The sequence below is a fragment of the Tamandua tetradactyla genome, chromosome 18, assembly GCF_023851605.1.
Source record: "Tamandua tetradactyla isolate mTamTet1 chromosome 18, mTamTet1.pri, whole genome shotgun sequence".
Taxonomy (NCBI): Eukaryota; Metazoa; Chordata; class Mammalia; order Pilosa; family Myrmecophagidae; genus Tamandua; species Tamandua tetradactyla.
Genome location: NC_135344.1, coordinates 12,334,951 through 12,355,602, shown reverse-complemented (window position 1 = coordinate 12,355,602; position 20,652 = coordinate 12,334,951). Strand labels below are relative to the sequence as shown.

Sequence of the window (20,652 nt, the reverse complement as noted above, 5' to 3'; positions counted from 1 at the left end):
CACACTTGGTGCTTACTGGCCTTTGAGTACAGGGGACTTTGGAGCAGTTGTCAGCCCTTTGGTGTCTCTGAGAGAAGGAGGCCAGCTTGGAGACTATCACAGTAAGTCAGGTGAGCAGTAAGCAGATTCTCCAGGAGGGAGAGGCTGGGGCTATGGATTGGAGATGAAGGAAGAGGCCCCCACTGGAAATCCAATTAACAGAACTGTGTGAGCACACACGTACTTTTGGTAATACTGGAGCAGAGGCATGGAGATGGGGCCATTCATTCACTCAACACGTACTTAGGGAGTCAGACGTTCAAAATGGGGGTAACAAAAGTTTGGTTCCTTCCTCCCTTTAAGAAGTAAACACTTTAACTGGAATTCAAGTAAAAAAGAGTATTTTCATACAATATGGTTATAACTAAGTGCATCAAAAACCCAGACAAGTGAGCTGACAGATATGTGAGATTCCTTAAAGGTTAATAAGAATATTCTAGAACATTCCCAAGTGTGCCTCAAGACAATTAAAGGGAGGAAACTTTAGTAGAGGCCAGTTGGCCAACTACCCTCCCTAAAGTAGCCTCCTCAGAAATTTTTAATAATAACACCTTAATTGCTCATTTCAGAGCAGACATAACAATTTGAAATTATGCAGCTTGCTTATTAAAACGTGAGCTTCATTCCATCTTGTTCACCACTGTGTACCATAAATAGTTGATGAGGAAATGAAGGTGCTATCACTGTGAAACCCTTGATCTTTCCCTTCCTCAAATCAATGTCTTTCTCTTCTTCTCCCTTTCCTTTCTCTCTCTCTCTCTCTCTCTATTTTCCACTCCCTCTCCTCTCTCTCTCTCACATACATGCACACACACACACACGTGCACAGCACCCCTTACCTCTGCAGTTTTTCCCTTGGAGGAGAAAGACTTTAGGTGGGTGAGAGATCAAGCCCAGACCCAAGGCAGGTGGCTGCCCAGCATGAGAAAGTTATGTTAACATAAGGCAGGCGGCCAACTCCTACTAATTCTTACATGTGCTCTTCTAGCCTTCTCTTCTAACAGCACAGCCACTTCTCCACCCTTGTAGGATAACTGTACTCAAAAAATGTCTGTGTGCTGAGATAGCTTACAAGCTGGTAGGTCATGCACAGAGGATCTCTTATCAGCAGAATTACTCAAGGCTCACCTGACTCGAGCTAAGGTGCCACACTCACCTGTAATAACGAGAGACAGTGAAGGTGGTGATCGGAATAGCAAACAGCAGCAACAAAGCTGTCCCTCCAGCCGTTAATAAGATGAAGTGGTGATTGGTGTTACCTAGGAGGAAAACAATAATAATAGCAGGAATTAAGAATTCAACTAAAGCTGAATAAAGGAAGTGGGATAATGAGGGAAATGTATATAAATCATTATAGAGTGAAAACCCAAAACAAACAAAATTGCCCAGTAAAAAAGTTACAAGAGAAAAGAAAAAGATGTATTTGCTTCATAAGTCCCCTAAATATTTCTGACTTTTCACACATTTTTGGCTTACATTCTTGATTTGGTAGGATTTAACACCTTAAGAAAAACAAGACTAGAAAGAGTACGTGTTAGAAACAAGTACCACTTCATTCTCATCAACTTCTGACCACACACACAAAATCATTTGTAGGAAAAAATGACTATCAAAATAGAACATGAATGAAGACCAATTTTATACCTGATACATTAAGTGCATTCAGCACACAATGGTATGCAGCTTTGATATTTACAGGAAGCACTTTGATGAAGAAATATTTGCTACTTGATTTGAATCAGTGATTAAAAAAATAATCAAGGGGCTACCCCAATCAAGATGACAAGGTAAGATACATAGCTCCCATCCCCCCAGAGAAATAAGTGCCAAATCAAAAAACAGGTCACTTAAAAGCAGTAGGATAAACTCATAGAGTCAGAATCTAGAATACAGGTTGTCAGGGGATGGGGTGGGGGTGGGGAATAGGGAGTTAATTATTAAATTGTTCACAGTTTTTATTTGGGGTGGTAGAAAAATTTTGGCAATAGGTGGTGGTGATGGTAGCAAACATTGTGAATATAATTAACACCACTGAATTAGATATTTGAATGTGGTTGAAAGGGGAAATTTGGGGCGGTATATATGTGACTAGATAAAATAAAATTTAAAAAAATCCATAGAACTATGCAACACAATGAACCCTAAGGGAAGTCATGGACTATAGTTAGTAGGACAATTATAAAAATGTGCTTTCATTAATTATAGCAAACATACCATCTTAATGGGTGGTGTTAATAACAGAGTCATATGGGGGAAACTTGTATTGTATGCATAATTTCTTCTGTAAAGCCACAATTTTTCTAATAAAAAAGAAAGCAGTAGGATCTCCTAGTGCCGCAGCTGCCCCTTCCTTACCCCTCCCTGGCTGGGCACAAAGCCAGCCTGCTCTCCCAGTAGGTCCCTGGCTCTGGTTCTGGAGGGAGGAGAAGGGACTGTCATCCCAGAACTTGCCCTACATGTAGAAGCACAGAGCTCTCCTAGCAAATGCTGGGGGGAGCCATCAAGTCATGCTACCTGGGGCAGGAAACTGCTGGCTGTAGGACATCCAGTAAATGACTGGGTCTGTGAGGGAACAGTTGCCTAAGGAAGAGGGAACATTTGGGGGCATGTAAATGGGGATTTCCAGGGTCACCTGCATGCCTCAGAAAAGATGCAGGTCATTGGGGGGGCCTTATGCTTTGGCCTGGAACTATTCTCTAAACTCATTGTGCAGATAAGCCTTGAGAGAAGACACTTGCACAGATCACTCTGCAAAAACTTGGAATGGGGTTATCTTTTATTCTTCTTTTTTTTTATTTATTTTGTGTTAACTTCTGACATTCAAGGAAAACTTTGCCATAACACTAGTTGGATTCAAGCTTAAGGAAAAGAGGTCTCAAAATCTACCTTCCAGCAGTAACACACTAAAATATCAAAAGGTCCAGGTTTCAATGAAGGTAACAAACATACAAAGAAACAGGAAGTGATGGCACAGGCAGAGGAGAAGATTAAAGCATTAGAAGCCATCAGTGAGGAGGATCAGACCTGGGATATACCAAACAATTAATTTTTTAATGGTCCTAAATACGCTCAAAGAGCTAAAGAAAAACATGGACAAAATAACTAAAGGAAATCAGGAAAATGATAGATGAACACAAAGAGAATGCCAATAAAGAGACTGAAATTATAAAAGGAACCGAACGAGCAAAAGACCACAGTATCAGAAATTTAAAATTCCCTGGATGGGTTCAAGACCAAATTGGAGCTGAAAGAAGAAAGAATCAAAGAACTTGAAAATAGGACAATTGAAGTCATGCAATCTGAGAAGCAGAAAGAAGGAAGAATGAAGGAAAGTGAACGGAGTTTGAGGAACCTGTGGAACACACATCAAAGCATCCCAATATACACATTGTGGGAGTTCCAGAAGAAGAGCAAAAGAAAATTTAAAGAAAAAATGGCTGAAAACTTCCCAAATCTAAGAAAAGACATTAATATACACATCTAAGATGTTCAAAAAACTCCAAACAGGATAAACCTAGATAGGCCCAAACCACATCATGTTATAATCAAGCTAACACCAAAGATGAAGAGACAGTTCTGAAAGCTGCAGAGAGAAGCAACGTGTCATGTACAAGGGAGCCTCAGTGAGATCAAGTGCCTATTTCTCATTAGAAACCACGGAGGTAACAACGTGGAGGGAGGACATATTTAAACTACTAAGAGCCAAAAACTTCCAACCAGGAATTCTACATCTGGCAAAACTGTCTTTCAAAATGAAGGAGCGATTACAGCATTCCCAGATAAACAAAACTGATGGAGTCTGTCAACACTAGACTATCCCTACAAAAGATACTCTAGAGCTCTGCAGATTGAAAAGAAAGGAGAATAGATAATAGACAAAGCCACATGAAGAAATAAAGATCTGGCATAAAACGCTATTGTATTTTTGGTTTGTGACCCTACTTTTTACTCCCTACAGGATCCAATAGACAAATGAATAAATTGTATGGGCAAATCAGTGGTTTGGGACTCATTATGTATAAATATGATTTGTAAAAAGAACTACATAAAGGTGGGAGAAGGTGGGTATAGGAACATAGTTTGTGTATGCTGCTGAGGTTAAGTTGGTGTGCTGGTTTAAAAGGATGTATGCCCTCTAGAAAAGCCATGTTTTAATCAAAATCCTATTTTATAAAGGTAGAATAATCCCTATTCGATACTGTATGTTTGAAACTGTAATCAGATCATCTCCCTGGATGATGTGATTTAGTCAAGAGCGGTTGTTAAACTGGATTAGGTGACGACATGTCTCCACCCATTTGGGTGGGTCTTGATTGGTTTACTGGGGTACTATAAAAGAGGAAACATTTTGGAGAATAGGAGATTCAGAGAGAGCAAAGAATGCTGCAGCACCACGAAGCAGAGAGTCCACCAGCCAGTGACTTTTAGAGATGAACAAGGAGAAAACACCTCCCAGGGAGCTTCATGAAACTGGAAGCCAAGAGAGAAAGCTAGCAGATGACACCATGTTTGCCATGTACCCTTCCAGCTGAGAAAGAAGCCCTGACTGTGTTCTCCAAGTGCCTTCTCACTTGAGAGAGAAACCCTGAACTTCATCGGCCTTCTTGAATCAAAGTATCTTTCCTTGGATGCCTGTGATTGGACATTTCTATAGACTTGTTTAATTGGGACATTTTCTTGGCCTTAGAACTGTAAACTAGCAACTCATTAAATACCCCTTTTTAAAAGGCATTCTGTTTCTGGTATATTACATTCCAGCAGCTAGCAAAATAGAACAGTTGGTATCAAAGCAAATGAGATTGTTATAGACTTAGGATGTTAAATTTGAATCCATGGCAACTATAAAGAAAACATTAAAGAATAAGTAAGCTCATAGGTGGACGTGGGTAGGGGGGAATGGGGAGATAATTCATAATGGGTATAGGGTTTCTGTTTGAGGAAATAGAAAAGTTTTAGTAATGGAAGGTAGTGAGTGTATCACAATATTTTGAACGTGATTAATCCCATTGAATGGTATTCTTGGAAATGTTTGAGAAGGAAAGTTTATGTTGTATATTTGATCCCACAATAAAAAAGAGAGAAACCAAAGAGACAGTAGCAATTCAGTGTAATATGTGATTTCATAGAGGATCTAGCAAGCAAGGAGAAAAGGTTCAAAGAGACACTATTGAGACATATGAAAAAAATCAGAATATAGACTGTGAGCTCTGTATCAATGTTAAATTTCTTGAACTTGATAGCTGCACTTAAGGTGGTTATGTAAGTGAATATCCTCATTGTTAGGAAACATACAGGGCAGCATTAAGTGTTCAAGGAACGTGGTGTATATAATGTATATTCAAGTGTTCAGAGAACAGAGAGAGAATGACAGGGCAAATATGGCAAAATGCTAATATTGGTGGATCTGGGTATCTTGGGGGTGGTGGTAGGGATATATTGGATTTTCTTTATGGGGTTTCTATTATTTTTTATCTGTCCTGTTTGAAAGTATTTCAAAAGAAAGTCTCTAAAAACTCAAATACAACATGTGGACATGTTATCCATTTTGAATTTTAAATGGAAAGAGTAATGGTCTAGGAACCTGAAGTTCTTAACCTGGCTCTTTCATTGTTTGACTTCCAGCAAATTCCCTAACCTTCTCTGCATTTGTTTCTTCACCTGTCAAGTGATGCCAATGACATCATTCTTAGCACATCACAGAGTTGTGGTAAGAATCTCACGAGCCAATATTCAAAAAAATCACCTGCCTGAGGCCCTTCATCCCTGGAGGTGAGCTTGGTGATGGCAGAGACCATTCATATTTATTTTGTGTCCTCCTGCCATGAACACCTCTCCCAACCCCCCAACAGAGCACCCTGGAGGTGCCTTATACAGAGAAGCCACTCAATAAGTACCTGCTGGATGGAATGGAGTCAAACTGAACCCTGGGGAATGGTCTTCAGTGCCTTCTAAAATCCAAACTTTCAAACTCAGAAACACAAATGAGGTTCAAAGCTTGTGCTGTGATCCCCAGACTGTCTTGACTCCTACCACAGCCTAAAAGCCACGCTTGAGTTCTTCTCCCTAACTCATTATTTCATTGTAGGAGCCCAAGTCTAGCTAGTAAAATTTTGTAAATTTTACTTCAAAACTAAGAAAAATAGTGAATATTATCTTTTTAAAAAAATTTTGTTTAGTATATAAGGAGAACAACAGTAGAAAATATATGAACACTTAAAATACTTTATGTGTAGAATGTGGATTTTATTAAAATTTGATGGGGAGAAGGAAAGCAAAACTCATTCAAAACAAAGATAAATTAACCACCACCTACAAAAGGAAAAAATGATATTTTCTTTCCAGCATATAAGAAATTAACCTTTTTTTAAGCTCTTCTCACATTTTTTAAAAATAAACAAAACACCTGAAATTATTTTGCAGAGTTTTGGCATTTAAAAAAATGGTTCATTTCTTGATTATAAACAATTACATACAACATTTATATATTAAAAACAGTTACTACTTTATTAAATATTAACAAAAATAAATATAAACAATAAAAAATTTATATAGGACAATAAGAAAGAAACAAACATCGTCACTAAATGTGCTCAAAGCATAAGTTTTTATAGAAGGAAGACTGTAGTGAGATCAACAATCATAAGTACTATTTGAGGTGCTGAAAACTGCGACAACTTGCTTCTGGAAAAAAAATCTGTCTCTATGTGCGTCCTACCTTACTCTCAGCACTCGCACCTTTGATTAAGTTCTCTATTCTAGGAAATGATCAGAAATGTGAACAGAGCATTTTGGAAAACATTTCTAACAGGAGAAGGAAGATCCTTATTTCCCAACAGTAGACAAATGTGCATGCACCACTGGTTTTCAGATTACATATGCATGGGCACCACATGAGGCTCTTATGAAAACACAGATTACCTGGTCCCACCTTCAGAATTTCTGACTCAACAGGTGTGGGTGGGTCCAAGAGTTCATACATTTTAACAGCTCCCAGGTGGTACCTAAGATGCTGGTCCTAGGACTACTCTTTGAGCATCACTGCTATTTAGACAGAATTACATTTGTAAAGAATTTTTATGGGATGGGAAAATGCTGACTATAGTAGATATGAGGTTACCTAAGATCTCAAAAACCTGACTCACAATTGCATATGCAATATTATCTTGGTTAGATAATAGGCCATATGGGGAAAAGCCTGCAAGGAAGCTCGCCAAATTTTAAAAGTAATGACCTCTGAGGAGTAGAATTAAAGTAATCATTTTCTTTAGGCTTTTTGGTAATTTCCAAATTTTCTAAATGATTGCTTTTGTAATCAGAAAAATATATATATACAAAACTTAAAGGTCTGCATGCTTAAAACAGAATGATTTACTAAATTCCAGCAGTTATATTTAAAGGGCAGCATGCAGGTAGCTTCTCTTAGACGTATACTCAGGAATCCTTAAGAATTAATTATCATCTTTATTAAGCTATAAATCATATGGAGTTTAGAAATAGAATCCACAGAAAAGTATTACCATTCGGGTCACTGGTCAATTATAAATCCAACTTTCAAATGCATCCTTTGTTAAGAAATGCATTGCCTCTTTTTAATCTCCTCCAGAAATGTTTGACCTTTTGGAGTCAGACACATTCATTCATTCATTCATTCATTCAACACACAGTAATCGAAGGCATACTGTGCACCTGAGACTAGATAAAGTGTTGGGTGAAAACAAATTTGGTGCCTAAATGAAGCTCACATTGTTTTGAAAAGCCCTGGACAATTTAAAGACAGCCACGCAGAAAAGTATTTTTCCCAAAGAAGGAAGGGAAAAGCATGGGGATCAGGTGGAGGTTTCTGTCACACTCCAGAGAGCTTACAATCTAGAATGTTCTAGCCTGTACTCAACATCACTTTTCCCCTTGTTCTTGGCTGGTCTAACTTGAACAATTAGTGCTTAAGAATCAGGCTGCTTTCACCACACAAGTTGGCCCTCCTTTGCCAAAAATTTTTAAAGGAAAAGCAGTTGGGTATGGATGACTGCTTTAAGAGGTTAATCAATAGTTTCTCACATTCACTTCCCTAAATTCTGCCAATAGATCTCAGGTTGAATAATGTCAGCTCTCCACCCCCTCTTAAAGAAAGAAGAGTTGTTGTCCATTCTCAGCAGCCACTTTTTTGCTGTTTTTTTTTTCTCACTTACATTCCAATGCTATGTTGATTCACAGGAGGACAAAAGTGTCTTGAACCATGGAGCCATGATTTTCCTCCCATCACAAATGATAAATACAGTTAACACAACTTAAAGCGAGCCATGAAATATATAAATGAGTAATTCACCCCAGGCCAGTGACCCTCTAGGCTATTTCTGCGAGTGACAAATACTTATGGCTGAGGTAGGAACCCTTAAAATAGACCATGACAGAACTGCTACCGGAGCCTCCCCGAGAGGCAGGCAGGCAATCTCAGGCCTTTGTGTCTACTGTTCATCATGATTACAGTTCAGGGTGGGGTTAGGGAGTGAGGAAGCCAAGAAATTTAGAACCTAAATATCTAGACCAAATATGCTGAGAAAAGTCACAGACCCTCAGCTTCCAGCCAGCCGTGTCTAACAGGTCATGTTGGAGATCTGCGAAAGCGATTCTTCATCTTCCCTCGTTCAAAAGTGAAGCAGAAATATCATAACACATTCTTTGCGCATATGGAATATGCACCACGCGTGCGTTTACATGGAGTTGATCTGTATAAGTGGAGAGCCTCAGCCTTCTCAGGACGATTCCGATTTTTGGCTCAATCTATGATGCAGACAAATCTCCACCCTTCATCCCAATTAGACATCGGATTACTAAAAGAACAGAGATGGAGGAAAGGAGCTACGAGCCCTGGTCTCCTCTTTTCTTTCTTTTCCCTAGAAGACCCGGGACAGGCTATTATTCATCTCCCAGGTTTTGTGGGGTTTTCTGGCAACTGCAAAATGATGACCAAATTAACTCCAAGGATTGTGCTGGGACTTAAATAAAACATGCAGAAGTGCTTTATATATTCTAAACAGCATATAAATTATTAAAAGTGTACTTATAGTTTCTATACATATATACATGTTCAAAATTCAAAGTTGGGGTTAAATAAATAGCAGACGAATTCTTTTCTCGTTGAAGTAGTCCTGTATAGTTGAGGGTGCTTATTCCTGTGGCTAGAATCCCCTTTCTGGGCAGGGGCAGGAGTAGTGCTCATAAACATATAATGGCTGAGGCCCACAGCTGGTTGAACTTCCCTCTAAGCCTGAGATGTACGTCTAGTGGGTTTGGATATGAAAATATTATTCCAACTTTTCAAAGGTCAGCTTTCTTTGTGCAAATGCTTAGAAACACTTCCTTGTTTTACAGCAAAAGTGTCCTAGAGAATAAATGATTTTCTCAGAATTGGAGGACCACAACATCAACCTCTAATCCTTTCTGAATAAATAGCAACTGGTCTTTCCCCAAGCGGAAGTAGCATGAGATTTCCACTGAGGAAGCTGAGTAACTCTCTTTTGGTTTTCAAGAAATGCAATGGGGAAGCGAGGTTCTAAGCCCTGGACAGGTTTGGCTGCAATGGTTTTGCCTCCCTTGGTTGAAAAGTTTCCCAAATGGCTTAAGCCCTTTAAAACTTTACCTGGGTTGTGAAATAAATAGGCCAAGGCAGGTTGTACATTTTACTACACAAATATAAGATGGCTGTGTTTGCTACATTTTCCGGCGCCATTATGTGGCATTATGGTACAGGGGCCACAGGGCTCCTGCACAGGGAGGGGTGCGCGACAGGGCATGGAAGGCAGCGTGCAACAATGCAGGGACGGCGACTCTTTGATTTGATTTATTTGTTGAGAAAAACTTCAAGGCTCGCTTCACGATGTTAGACATCACATCTTTTTACCCCAATGGTTCTTATTCTTATCACATATTTCTGAGCACTGACTCGATTTTTGTAAGCACACATTATCTACAGGAGACCCCGTGTCTATGGGATCAATCAGAATTTCGAGAACGACACGCAGCTTGCTCAGAAAAGAGTGCGCCTAGCGGGCCCAAGGGTGCCCTCCTTAGGATGCCCTGAGCCTGAGGGCAAGGCTGGAAATATGGAGTTCAGGTGGTCCCAGAGCCCACCAACAGATAAAAGGAGCTCACTGTGACTAAACTGTTCAATGCATGTGGTCTGTGCTGAACGCCTGCTTTTCTGGTGGGAACTCAGTCAATCCTCCGGCTTCGCCCGTGCGCCTGTCCCCTGTGCTGACTCAGCTCTGCATCCTTCTGCTGCAAGAAGTCATATCCGTGAGTATGACATACTGCGGGTCCTCCAGAGACGCAGAGTCCTCGAGGTGGTCTCGTGGACCGCCCCCCCCCCCCCCGCCCCGACACAGCAGGGAAATGACAGCTTGGTGTTTTCTGAACAGTGACAGCTCATTTTAGAATTTTATTTCCATTACGTCATCATAAGAAAATATAAATTCTGATGTGCATTGTTTGCAATACAGTTTGCACACACAATACCCTTTTCTATATAGGGAATAAGTCGTGGAATGTTCTACGTACCTGCATTTTCTAAATTAGTCAAGCTTATTCCTTTTCTGTACCAAGTCCTTAAATTATTTAGATGGAAGTAATGTGAAGCCACGCAGCGTGTTTCTCCACCTTCTGAGCAGAGGAGAGCAGCACCCCCGCTTGCTGCCGGCCCGGGCTGTCTCTCTGAGCGTCACGTCTCGTGCTGAACTGGAAGGTGGGGACCCTCCCGCCCCCGCTGTGGTGACACGCGGGCGGCTCACACCCACCTAAATCACCTTTGTCTCACCTGGCTCTTGCTCCTGCTTAGAATGGACTACTTTCTTCCCCCTCACTCACTCTAGAGCTGTTGGCTTCTTCCCTTTTCCTCAACATTCTCGCACCCCTTTCCCCTTTTCCTAATTTTCAACTGTTATTTTGTTACATCAGGAAGCCAGATACTGAAAAGTATCCCAACCCGGGCAGAGAGAGTTTGCCTGCATGGAATGGGAGAATGTCTACAGGGCAGCATAGCTACATGCTAACTGACAAAAGGATGCAGCTTCTTTTATCGACTTCATTTCTTTTCTCTGTATTTGCTGCTTAATGCCTCAGTCCTGATTTTTGTTCGAGAGACGTTCAGATAAATAATTACAAAATTAAACAGGGGCTGCCTTGGCTAACCGCTTACTCTGTTGAATCTTAATTTCAAGTAAGGATCACTTGGAAACTCACTAAATTTCACCCTGAGTCATAGTCTTGAGAGCCAGGAGTCTGAGTTTTTAGCAGCCATGCCAGATGATGCTGATGCCGGCGTCTGGTAAACTGGCTTTGAAGTCTGCATTTCTTCTCTCTGAAAGACTTCCTCCAGGGGAGCTCTGGACTGGGTCCTTAAAAAACTTCAAAATTCAAACTACTTGGCATTTAGGTAAACCTATATATAAATGTGTTGTAAATGCCACACCAGTCTTTTCAGAATATGAAATGGATTGCAAGCTTTGGGCTGAATATTTGCCTGTAAATAGTCTATCCAACTGAAATCATTTTACGGAAAAAAATTTCAGTAAGTGCTCTACAAAGCATATGAAAACCAATGCTCTGGTTTTAAGAAGCAAGATCTCTGTTAATAATTTTTAACTCTGCAGCTTTATACTATAGAGTATAATCATTCATCTGATTTCTCTTTTAAAAAAATACAGCCAGTGATTAAAAACGGAAACACATGATTGGATTTCAAAACTGATACCTATATTCACTGGGTCAAAAAGAAAAGTCAGTAGCCAACATTAAAAGCAAAATGACCTGTTTTGATTGAAGTGTTTGAGATCCGGCATGTGTTTTGTATGTGTGTGTGATTTTGCCTACACAATCACACGTATTCGTTGAGTGTTTATCATATGGCATGAATAATTGTTGAATAACATGCACAATGCTCTCACAAACAAATGTTCACAGAGAACTAAATTCACATACACCCACACCCACAAATTAATAGAGTGAAGAATCTCAGTGTTTTATGTGAGACATGGAAACCCTAAGTATTAATGTCAAGACAATAAACTGCATTGCAAACCTGTGCTCTTCTATATTCCTAAACTTGCCTCCTGCATGACCCCAGTTTGGGGTCATTTGCTCATTCAACATGAACTTGAACTCCTTTCATAAAAAGCCACAGAAAACACCGCTCTTTTGGAGTGTAGTCTTGTCATCTCCACATCCACACTTCCATCTGCCCGTGCCCATCATTATGGTGAAAAGGATGTTTTCATTCACACCCGATTCCTCACAGTCAAAACCATTTTTCTCTCTCCACTAATCCAATAGAAAACATGAGCATTTCAACCTTATACTGATGAAAGGATGACACTATTCTCGTAGACTAATCAAATAAAATATTAGTCTTTTACTTAAAAGATTATAAACACTGGGAGGTGCAAGGTAGCTCAGTGGTAGAATTCTCGCCTGCCATGTGGGAGACCCAGGTTCGATTCCTGGACCCTGCACTTTCCCAAAAAATATGAAAAAATAAAAGACTATGAACACCGTGGCTACTTTTGAGTTCTAACAAAAGTGAAATGTATTGAATGAATTCTGGAAATAAATTTTAGGATGGCCAATGAGGACTATGAAATATTCATTTATAAAAAGTTGCAACAACTACAAAAAATAACCCATTTTCTGTTGGATAAAATACTTTTAAAAATCCTTAAATCGCATGACTGTAAATAATAGCTTTAAGATATAACTTGGAGTTCAGAGATATCTCTCTGCAAATGGCAAATCTATGTTTATGCTTCATTTCTCGTCCCTTTCAATAACAGAGTCCTCCATAAACACACTATATCTCCTTTGAAAATTTTCCAAGAATCAAGGCAGTAATGTGACTGTGTGATTGCGAAAACCTTGTGTCTGATGCTCCTTTTATCCAGGGAATGGACAGATGAATTTAAAAAAAAGAATTAAAAATAAATAAATAAAGGGTGGGCCATGGTGGCTCAGTGGCAGAGCTCTCGCCTGTTCTGCCAGAGACCCAGATTCAATTCTCAGTGACTGCCTATGCAGGAAAATAATAATAATTAATAAGTAAATAAAAGTAGAGGAAAATAAAGGGTAAAAATTGGGTTGATTGAAATACCCTGGGTCAATGAAAGGAAGGGGTAAGGGGTATGGGATGAATGAGTTCTTTTTGTTTCTTAATATTTCTTTCTCTGGAGTGAGGCAAATGTTCTAAATATGACAGGGTGAAGAATACAGAACTAAGTGATGATATTGTGGGCCACTGATTGTATAATATTGTATAACCATATTGCATAATATGGTTGAACTGTATATGTGTGGATATTCCTCAAAAAACATAGTTTTAAATATCAAGGGAGTACATGTTTTAAATACCTCAAGTTGGAAATAGTTTTATGATTACTTGAATTTTAATATGGAATGCTAGAATCATCATTAAGAATTAAATGCCACTGGGGGTACCGGGGTAGTTCAGTGGTAGAATTCTCGCCTGCCTTGCGGGAGACCCAGGTTCAATTCCCAGCCCATGCACTTCCCAAAAAAACAAACAAACAAATAAAAAAAAAATTCAGCAAATGGTGCTGCAATAGGGGGATATTCACATGGAAAAAGAATGAAACGTGACTCCCAGCATACAGTGTACAAAAAATAAGAACTAAATGCCATTAATTTATATATATAATTGATTCAATTCTTATGTAATTAAAATCTTATATAAAGGATTCATTTAAAAAAAATTTAAGTCTTTTTCTACTTGCCTTTGGGGTGCACTTCATATGATCATACATGTTCATCTCCTGATAAGACTCAGATACAACCACAAACTTGTTTCCATATGTTTTAGGATGAAAAATCCCAGCATGAGAACAAAGAATAAATGGCCATTTTGCAGTTGGAGTCATCAAGCAGGTATTCAGAAAAGAAGCAATAAATATGTGCATGGATTTTAAGAGGGGACAAAAATCAGTAATATTTGTGTAAATTTAAATTGCTACCTATGGTCTAAATTCCTAGGGAGAAGAGAACTCGGGGAAAAGAGTTTGAATTCAGGCCAAGGGTAATAGCAAATTTAAAGGATAGCAATTCCTAGGATCCAACTGGTTTCTAAAATTTTCAATCTGCATTGCTTATAAAATGATATTCAATTAGAATTTGCTTTAAAAGCATGAGCAATAACATGCACTCAGTAACATTCTTTATAAAATAGTGTCATCAGATCAAATTACTGTGTGACCTGTAAGCATCTCTTTCTCTCTGATATTAACCTGTCACTATCACCATTCAGTGTGCTAAATCATATATACAAATCGGTATATATAAAAAATAAGGTAAACGTTTTATGATTTTATATACATTAGGGAAAAAAATAATAAATCAATATGTAGGGCTTACAAAGCAAATTAACTGGCTGGTAGCAATTTTTTTAATGCAATGTCTCTTAAAAGAACTAATTTGGACAGAGGGAAGCAACTGAAAAATAAGGATGAATGACATAATAAGCCATGATTGAGTAATCAATTCACTTGTAATGTGGGAAACAGCATGTTTCATCTGGATACCCAGTTATCACCCAGAATTTTAAAAGCATAACGAAATTGGGCTGAAAACTGTAGTTGATCCATTTCAGTCAAGGCTATTTTAACTCATAAGCAGTGATACCACATCCATGTTCCAGGATTCTGGTCATGTGGTTCTATCACACAAATTAACTGTCATGGTCACTTTATTTTCTATGTAGAGAAAGAGAGTAAAAGGCTTTGCCATGGAAGTGGACCTCTGGCAGGCTGTGCATTGGTGCTCAGACAATCCCCGTGTCTACAAACTTTACATCTATTCATAGGAGTGGGACAGAGGTTATGGGTTAAAAGAATCCTGAAAGAAACACAACTTTTCTTGTCTGTAACCTGAAGCTGTTCTGGAATCCAAATCAGTGGGGAGCAATGTGGTTGCATTTTTTTTTTGTTTGCGTTTAAAAAAGGGAATTTATTAAGTTGCAAGTTCACAGTTCCAAGGCTGTGAAAATGTCCAAATTAAGGCACCAACAAGAGGTCACCTTCACTCAAGAAAGCCCAATGAAATTCGAGGTTTCTCCCTCATCCGGGAAGATACGTGGCACTGACTGCTAGCTTCTTGTTTCATGCAGCTCCCCCAGAGTGTTTTCCTTCTTCGTCTTCAAAGGTCTCTGGCTGTATTGACTCTGTTGATTCTGGTTGCTTTAAAGCTTTTTCCAAAATGATTCCCTCTTAAAGGATTCCAGGAAGCAAACCTAACCTTGAATGTGTGGAGCTGCATCTCCATGGAAACCACCTAATCAAAAGTTACCAGTCACAATTGGATGGGTCACACCTCTATGGAAACGATCAGGAATGTCCCACCCAACAATACTGAATGAGGATTAAAGCACATAGCTTTGCAGAGGTACATAATAGCTTCAAACCGGCCCAGTTGGTATACCATATCCTATCCCTGGAAATTTTTAGCCAATGTAATAAGATATGAAAAAGAAACAAGATATGTATATTGAAAAGATGAGACAAAATGCCTTTGATTTAGGATGACATGATTATACAACTGGTTGTATTTTTGCAGAAACTAAAGGTGGGGCATATAAATGAGGTTTCTTTCTCTTCCCCAATATCCTTATAGTCAAACTCTGGAGCATAGAGTCTCAAAATCATTAATCTCCTCCAAGTCATCTACAGACAAAATTTATAACCTGTAGTGTTCTAGTCACCTCTCCTACTGCTTTGGCAGCTCCTACCTCACAGAGGAAACATATAAAAGATTCTTAGAGCTGTGGTCCCACAATTTCCTACTGAATACTTTAGCAATCTTAACTTACAAACCACATCCTACAGGTCTGATAGTTAGGAACTAGGTACCACATATAAAAATTGCAAAATAAAAACATAAGAGTTGAAAAACAGAAACAGATCTTTCTTTTGATTTATTTCTGGGAAAAAAAAAAGTCATGAAGATTTCTCCCCAGGCACTGTGATTATCCTTCTGCAAGTTCTGATTTTCTTTAATCAGCAGTCACTAAACTTCAAATGTTAAATTTTGAAGAAGGAAATCTATAACTAATCTAACTAGAGAACTTGATAATAAATTGGACACAGTTCCCACTAGAATCAAGAGAAGTGTTAACATAGAATCAGTCAAGAACATTTAGTGAGCACATACTGGAAAGATATTTTAACAACTCTAAATGAAGATGCCATAATCCCTAATCACAAATACTTTTTAAGAGAATAAGGGTCTGGACCATTGCAAATAGGTGATGTTATTAAGTCACTCAAAAGGAGCAATTTCCAAGTTACACAAGTCTGAAAAATTCAAGATGCTTAATGGTTCAATAAAAGGGAAACAGGGCTGCCATGGAAAAAAAACAAGAGGTGGAAGGACCTGAACAAAACTGAAGGAAATGAAATAAATGTGATGAAGAGTAGTTTGGTTTAGAAAAGAAGGAAGTAGGAAAGTATGAGCAATTGTGTCAAAGCAGTGAAAAGCGCAGCGAACAGTTATATTATAGTGACATCTCTAAGCACCGTTGTCCCTGGGCAAGGTGGGTGGGGGGAAAGGGGGCCTATGGCCCATCACCAAGTCCTTCAGGCCAGCTTGGCTTTGCATTAGCCCAGAGGAAGGGGAACCTTTTCCTGACGGTCTGCCTGGTTGAGGTGCCGTTTATAATTTATCTATCTAGAGTGGGCTCCTCTTTGTGAGTCAAAGGCCCGGCAGGTGCTAGTTGGAGCCTCGTTTGGGAGCTCAATCTTTCAAGCATGGTTGACGGCAATGGACCCTTAACTAATTTCTTCAGCTCAAATTTCTCTCTCTTTTTTTTTAATTCTCCACTCAACTATTCAATTTAATCTTCTTGAATGCAATTTTGCCACCTTTGTTTGAAAACTGGGTGTGCTGGTTTGAAGGGATGTTTGGACCCTAGAAAAGCTATGTTTTAATCAAAATCCCATTTCATAATGGCAGAATAATCCCTATTCAATACTGTATGTTTGAATCTGTAATTAGACAATCTCCCTGGAGATGTGATTTAATCAAGAGTGATTATTAAGCTGGATTAGGTGACGACATGTCTCCACCCATTTGGGTGGGTCTTGCTAAATTTCTGGAGTCCTATGAAAGAGGAAACATTTTGGAGAATAAGAGATTCAGAGAGAGCAGAGCAGAACAACATAGCCATGAGAAGCAGAGTCCATCCGCCAGCGACTTTTGGAGATGAAGAGAGGAAATGCCTCCTGGAGAGCTTCATGAAACAGGAAACCAGGAGAAGAAGCTGGCAGATGATGCTGTGTTCGCCATGTGCCCTTCCAGATGAGAGAGAAATTCTGACTATGTTCGCCATGTGCCCTTCACTTGAGAGAGAAACCCTGAACTTTATTGACCTTCTTGAACCAAGGTATCTTTCCCTGGATGCCTTAGATCGGATATTTCTATAGACTTATTTTAATTGGGACATTTTCTCAGCCTTAGAACTGTAAACTAGCAACTTATTAAATTCCCCTTTTTAAAAGCCATTCCATTTCTGGTATATTGCATTCCGGCAGCTAGCCGGACTCAGAACACTGAGAGGGGCTTTTAATTATATGAAATCCAGAATTTTACTAAGTTACCCTTTAACTGAACCCACCTCTTTATCTATTAAACCGTAGCTTAGACTTTTTGTACTAACCTAGTCATTGTTTACAGTCAGCCACATGAATTTCCTTGATCGGTCCTGCATATTTTATTTGTGTTACTCCCCATAATCTGTTTTATCCTCTTTCCACCCATCTGATCATCAGTCTCTCACTTGCAACTTAGAAGCTAAACTGAAAGGACATGTTGATGGAAGAAAATGACAGAAAGAAATGAGTAACTCAAATTCTCATCAGAGGCAAACCTGTGTAGAACTCGTCTCCTCCAGAAACCTGAAACTTTCTACAAGAACTGGTTTGATTTCTTGCATCCTTGTTCTCTTTAGAATCAATAAAATCAGCTTAAACAATAGTCATCTGAACATCAATTAGTAAACATTAAAAGACTTCACAAATTATTCTGTCAATTCCAAATACTCTGTCATGGCTTAAGAAAATCCAGAGCATTCTGAAAGCCAAAAATAATTTTGCTCACTGCCAATATACATTTTCCTCTGTTCCTGTCCCTGTGGTCTAGACAAGTTTCAAATTCAGAAAAAGTCAGGCTGGAGCTGTTTTAAGTGATTTCCCATATGCATGAGAGTAAAGAGTAGAAACGTTGCTTTTCAGTCTGCAAAGAAGTCCATAGTAAATTTGGGTCCAATTCATGCTTCTGCCACTTTCTCCCTCTATTCAGAACATGCATTGTCTCATGGGTGACATCTGACTAGTCAGCACTTTAAAGTCAAATTTAGGCCAACAAAAGTCAGGGCAAGAGCCCCCAAATGGTGTGTGGGTGTACATAGAATGTAGGAGTCCTAAAAAAATCTCTCTTTTGCACTCAGTACTATGTCCTATAAAAGAAATTGTTGGGAGATAAGAAGGAAGCAAGGCAATTCATAAAATTTGAGTCACAATCATCTTTCCCTTGATTGTTGAAATAAATTTAAACCGGTTCCACATCCTATACCCATTACTCAGTTTAATCTCTATGTTGATTTTGACCAAACAACTTCAAGACTTGAAATAATCAAACTGTGCCAGAAAGAATGCAAATGATAGATTTTGTTTTCCACCAATTTTTTTAAATTGTCAATCTGCACTTATAATCATTGAAAAAAGGAAGTGAAGCAAAATTTAGTCAATGTCTGTCATCTTCTGTCAGTTACAACTTTTTACTAATGGATGCAGTGACCCATTGATATTCTTTCAACTCGTCAACAGAATGCAAGAAGCCACTTTTATGAATGTTTCAAGCACAACCTTGGTCATTGCATCTATTTCATTTCTGTAGGCAGATTTTGACATTGTTTCTAATTTATGTTCAAAGAAAAGAAATACTTTTATGCAAGAAAGTCAAGTATGAACAAATGAAAGACATTTTTATCAATTAATAAGAGTTAAGTAACTAGACTTCATTAAAACCTATTATATTACCTACATTTTCCTGATGAATTAAGATGTTTATAATTACTTTTTCAGCATATAATGGAGAGGATCTTCAAAGGTGTTTGGAAATGATTCTTGATGACATTTTTCTGAATGGGACCCCCTCTTGCCTTGGTTTCTGAGATCAGTGTCTGGTTTTACTCTTTCTTTTTCCTGGCCAAGTTTACAAAAATGCTTCGTTCTTTTTAGGTGGGAAATATTTTCTGAATATGTCTGAAGAAACATAGTAAACACTCAAAATGAAGAATGTCATGAACTTTTCCCTCCCAAAATCTCCCATCAGCTCTTTCTTTTTACCCAGTTGTAACTCCAGCACCCGCCTCACCCACAGCTACCACTGTCATCAAGAGAAACAGAGACAGCAGGATGCGGCCCAAGGTGAGCACGCAGGAGAAGCGGCTGCAGCTATGGCAAATGGCCCCTATGATACAAAGATGCGGCGGCAGCTACAGAAGTTGAATTTGTACAACACCTTTTCTTCTTCATTTCTGAGGCAGTCTGGGCAATATAAGCAGAGTCTACAAAGGGGCAGCCAAAGCCTAAGGAGTCTTTTTTTTTTTAAACATGGGCAGGCACCGGGAATCGAACCCGGGTCCTCGGGCTTGGCAGGCAAGCATTCTTACCTGCTGAGCCACCGTGACCCACCCAGCCTAAGGAGTCTTAACTTCAAAAGCCTAAACAGAAGCTAACTGAAAGAAAGAAAGAAAGATGGAAGGAGGGAACGAGAAAAGAAAGAAGGAGGAAGAAGAGAGGAGAATAAAGTGAAATGAAATTTCTGTTCACCACAAAAACTAAATTATTTCCTCTGACATGTTTCTCTGCAGAGATTAAGCTTGCCCAGAGGCAGAATTGGGAAAGCCTGAGCCTGCCATCCTTCCATGCAGCTGAAATACTCAGTACCTTACACGGGCCTTACTTCATCTCTCTATATTTGCACTGATGTAAATTTGAAAAATAATCACTTGTTTCCACTCGTACATGAGGGTGGATCCATTTAAGGCTCTACAGAAAGAGGAATATGAATACAAAATTAGTATAGCATCTTGGAAGGGGGACTGCTCAGGGGAGAGGGCCTGAAAATTAGCTTCTTCAGCTTCCAGTTCAGCCTCTTTCTGCTCTCAGGTCTGAAAACTCCTGCTGGAATCAGGCTCCTTCCCAGCAAACCAGCAGCCAATTGCTAAACACCTCCTGAACACAATTCAGCTCAACACGGACTTGGCAAAGCCTAATCACGTGCTGCCTTGTCACTGCTGGGGATACCCCAGGATTCCACCCCATGAAAGTCTTTTCATACAATTGGGAAAATAGGAGTTTCATACCTGAAGCATATAGGTTGTTCATATCATTTATTTTCTCAGACTCTCACTGAATTTTTTTTTTTATTTCAGGAATGTGGCGGATCAAGAAAATGTATTGTTAAATCTTCAATTCATGGATTAGTAAGATAAAGAAATAAAAACATTAAAATTCAACAAGCACCAAGTTAACTAAATTCAACCACTGACATAAAAATCTC

General features: G+C 39.0%; 1 protein-coding gene and 1 long non-coding RNA gene across 4 annotated transcripts in view; one reads left to right on the top strand and one right to left on the bottom strand.

Annotated features, from left to right (window-relative positions):
* Nucleotides 1-20,652, bottom strand: part of CD226 (CD226 molecule) — a 106,718-nt gene that overhangs the window by 10,516 nt on the left and 75,550 nt on the right. For all 3 annotated transcript variants that reach the window (XM_077135255.1, XM_077135257.1, XM_077135256.1), the window contains exon 5: nt 1,196-1,298. In XM_077135255.1, coding sequence (XP_076991370.1) covers nt 1,196-1,298 — 103 coding nt within the window. The remainder of the gene's footprint in view (nt 1-1,195; nt 1,299-20,652) is intronic.
* On the top strand, nt 10,557-20,650 carry LOC143661963 (uncharacterized). Its single transcript, XR_013165042.1, has 3 exons — nt 10,557-10,777; nt 13,901-13,965; nt 20,525-20,650. It is a non-coding gene; the product is annotated as an uncharacterized LOC143661963 (long non-coding RNA).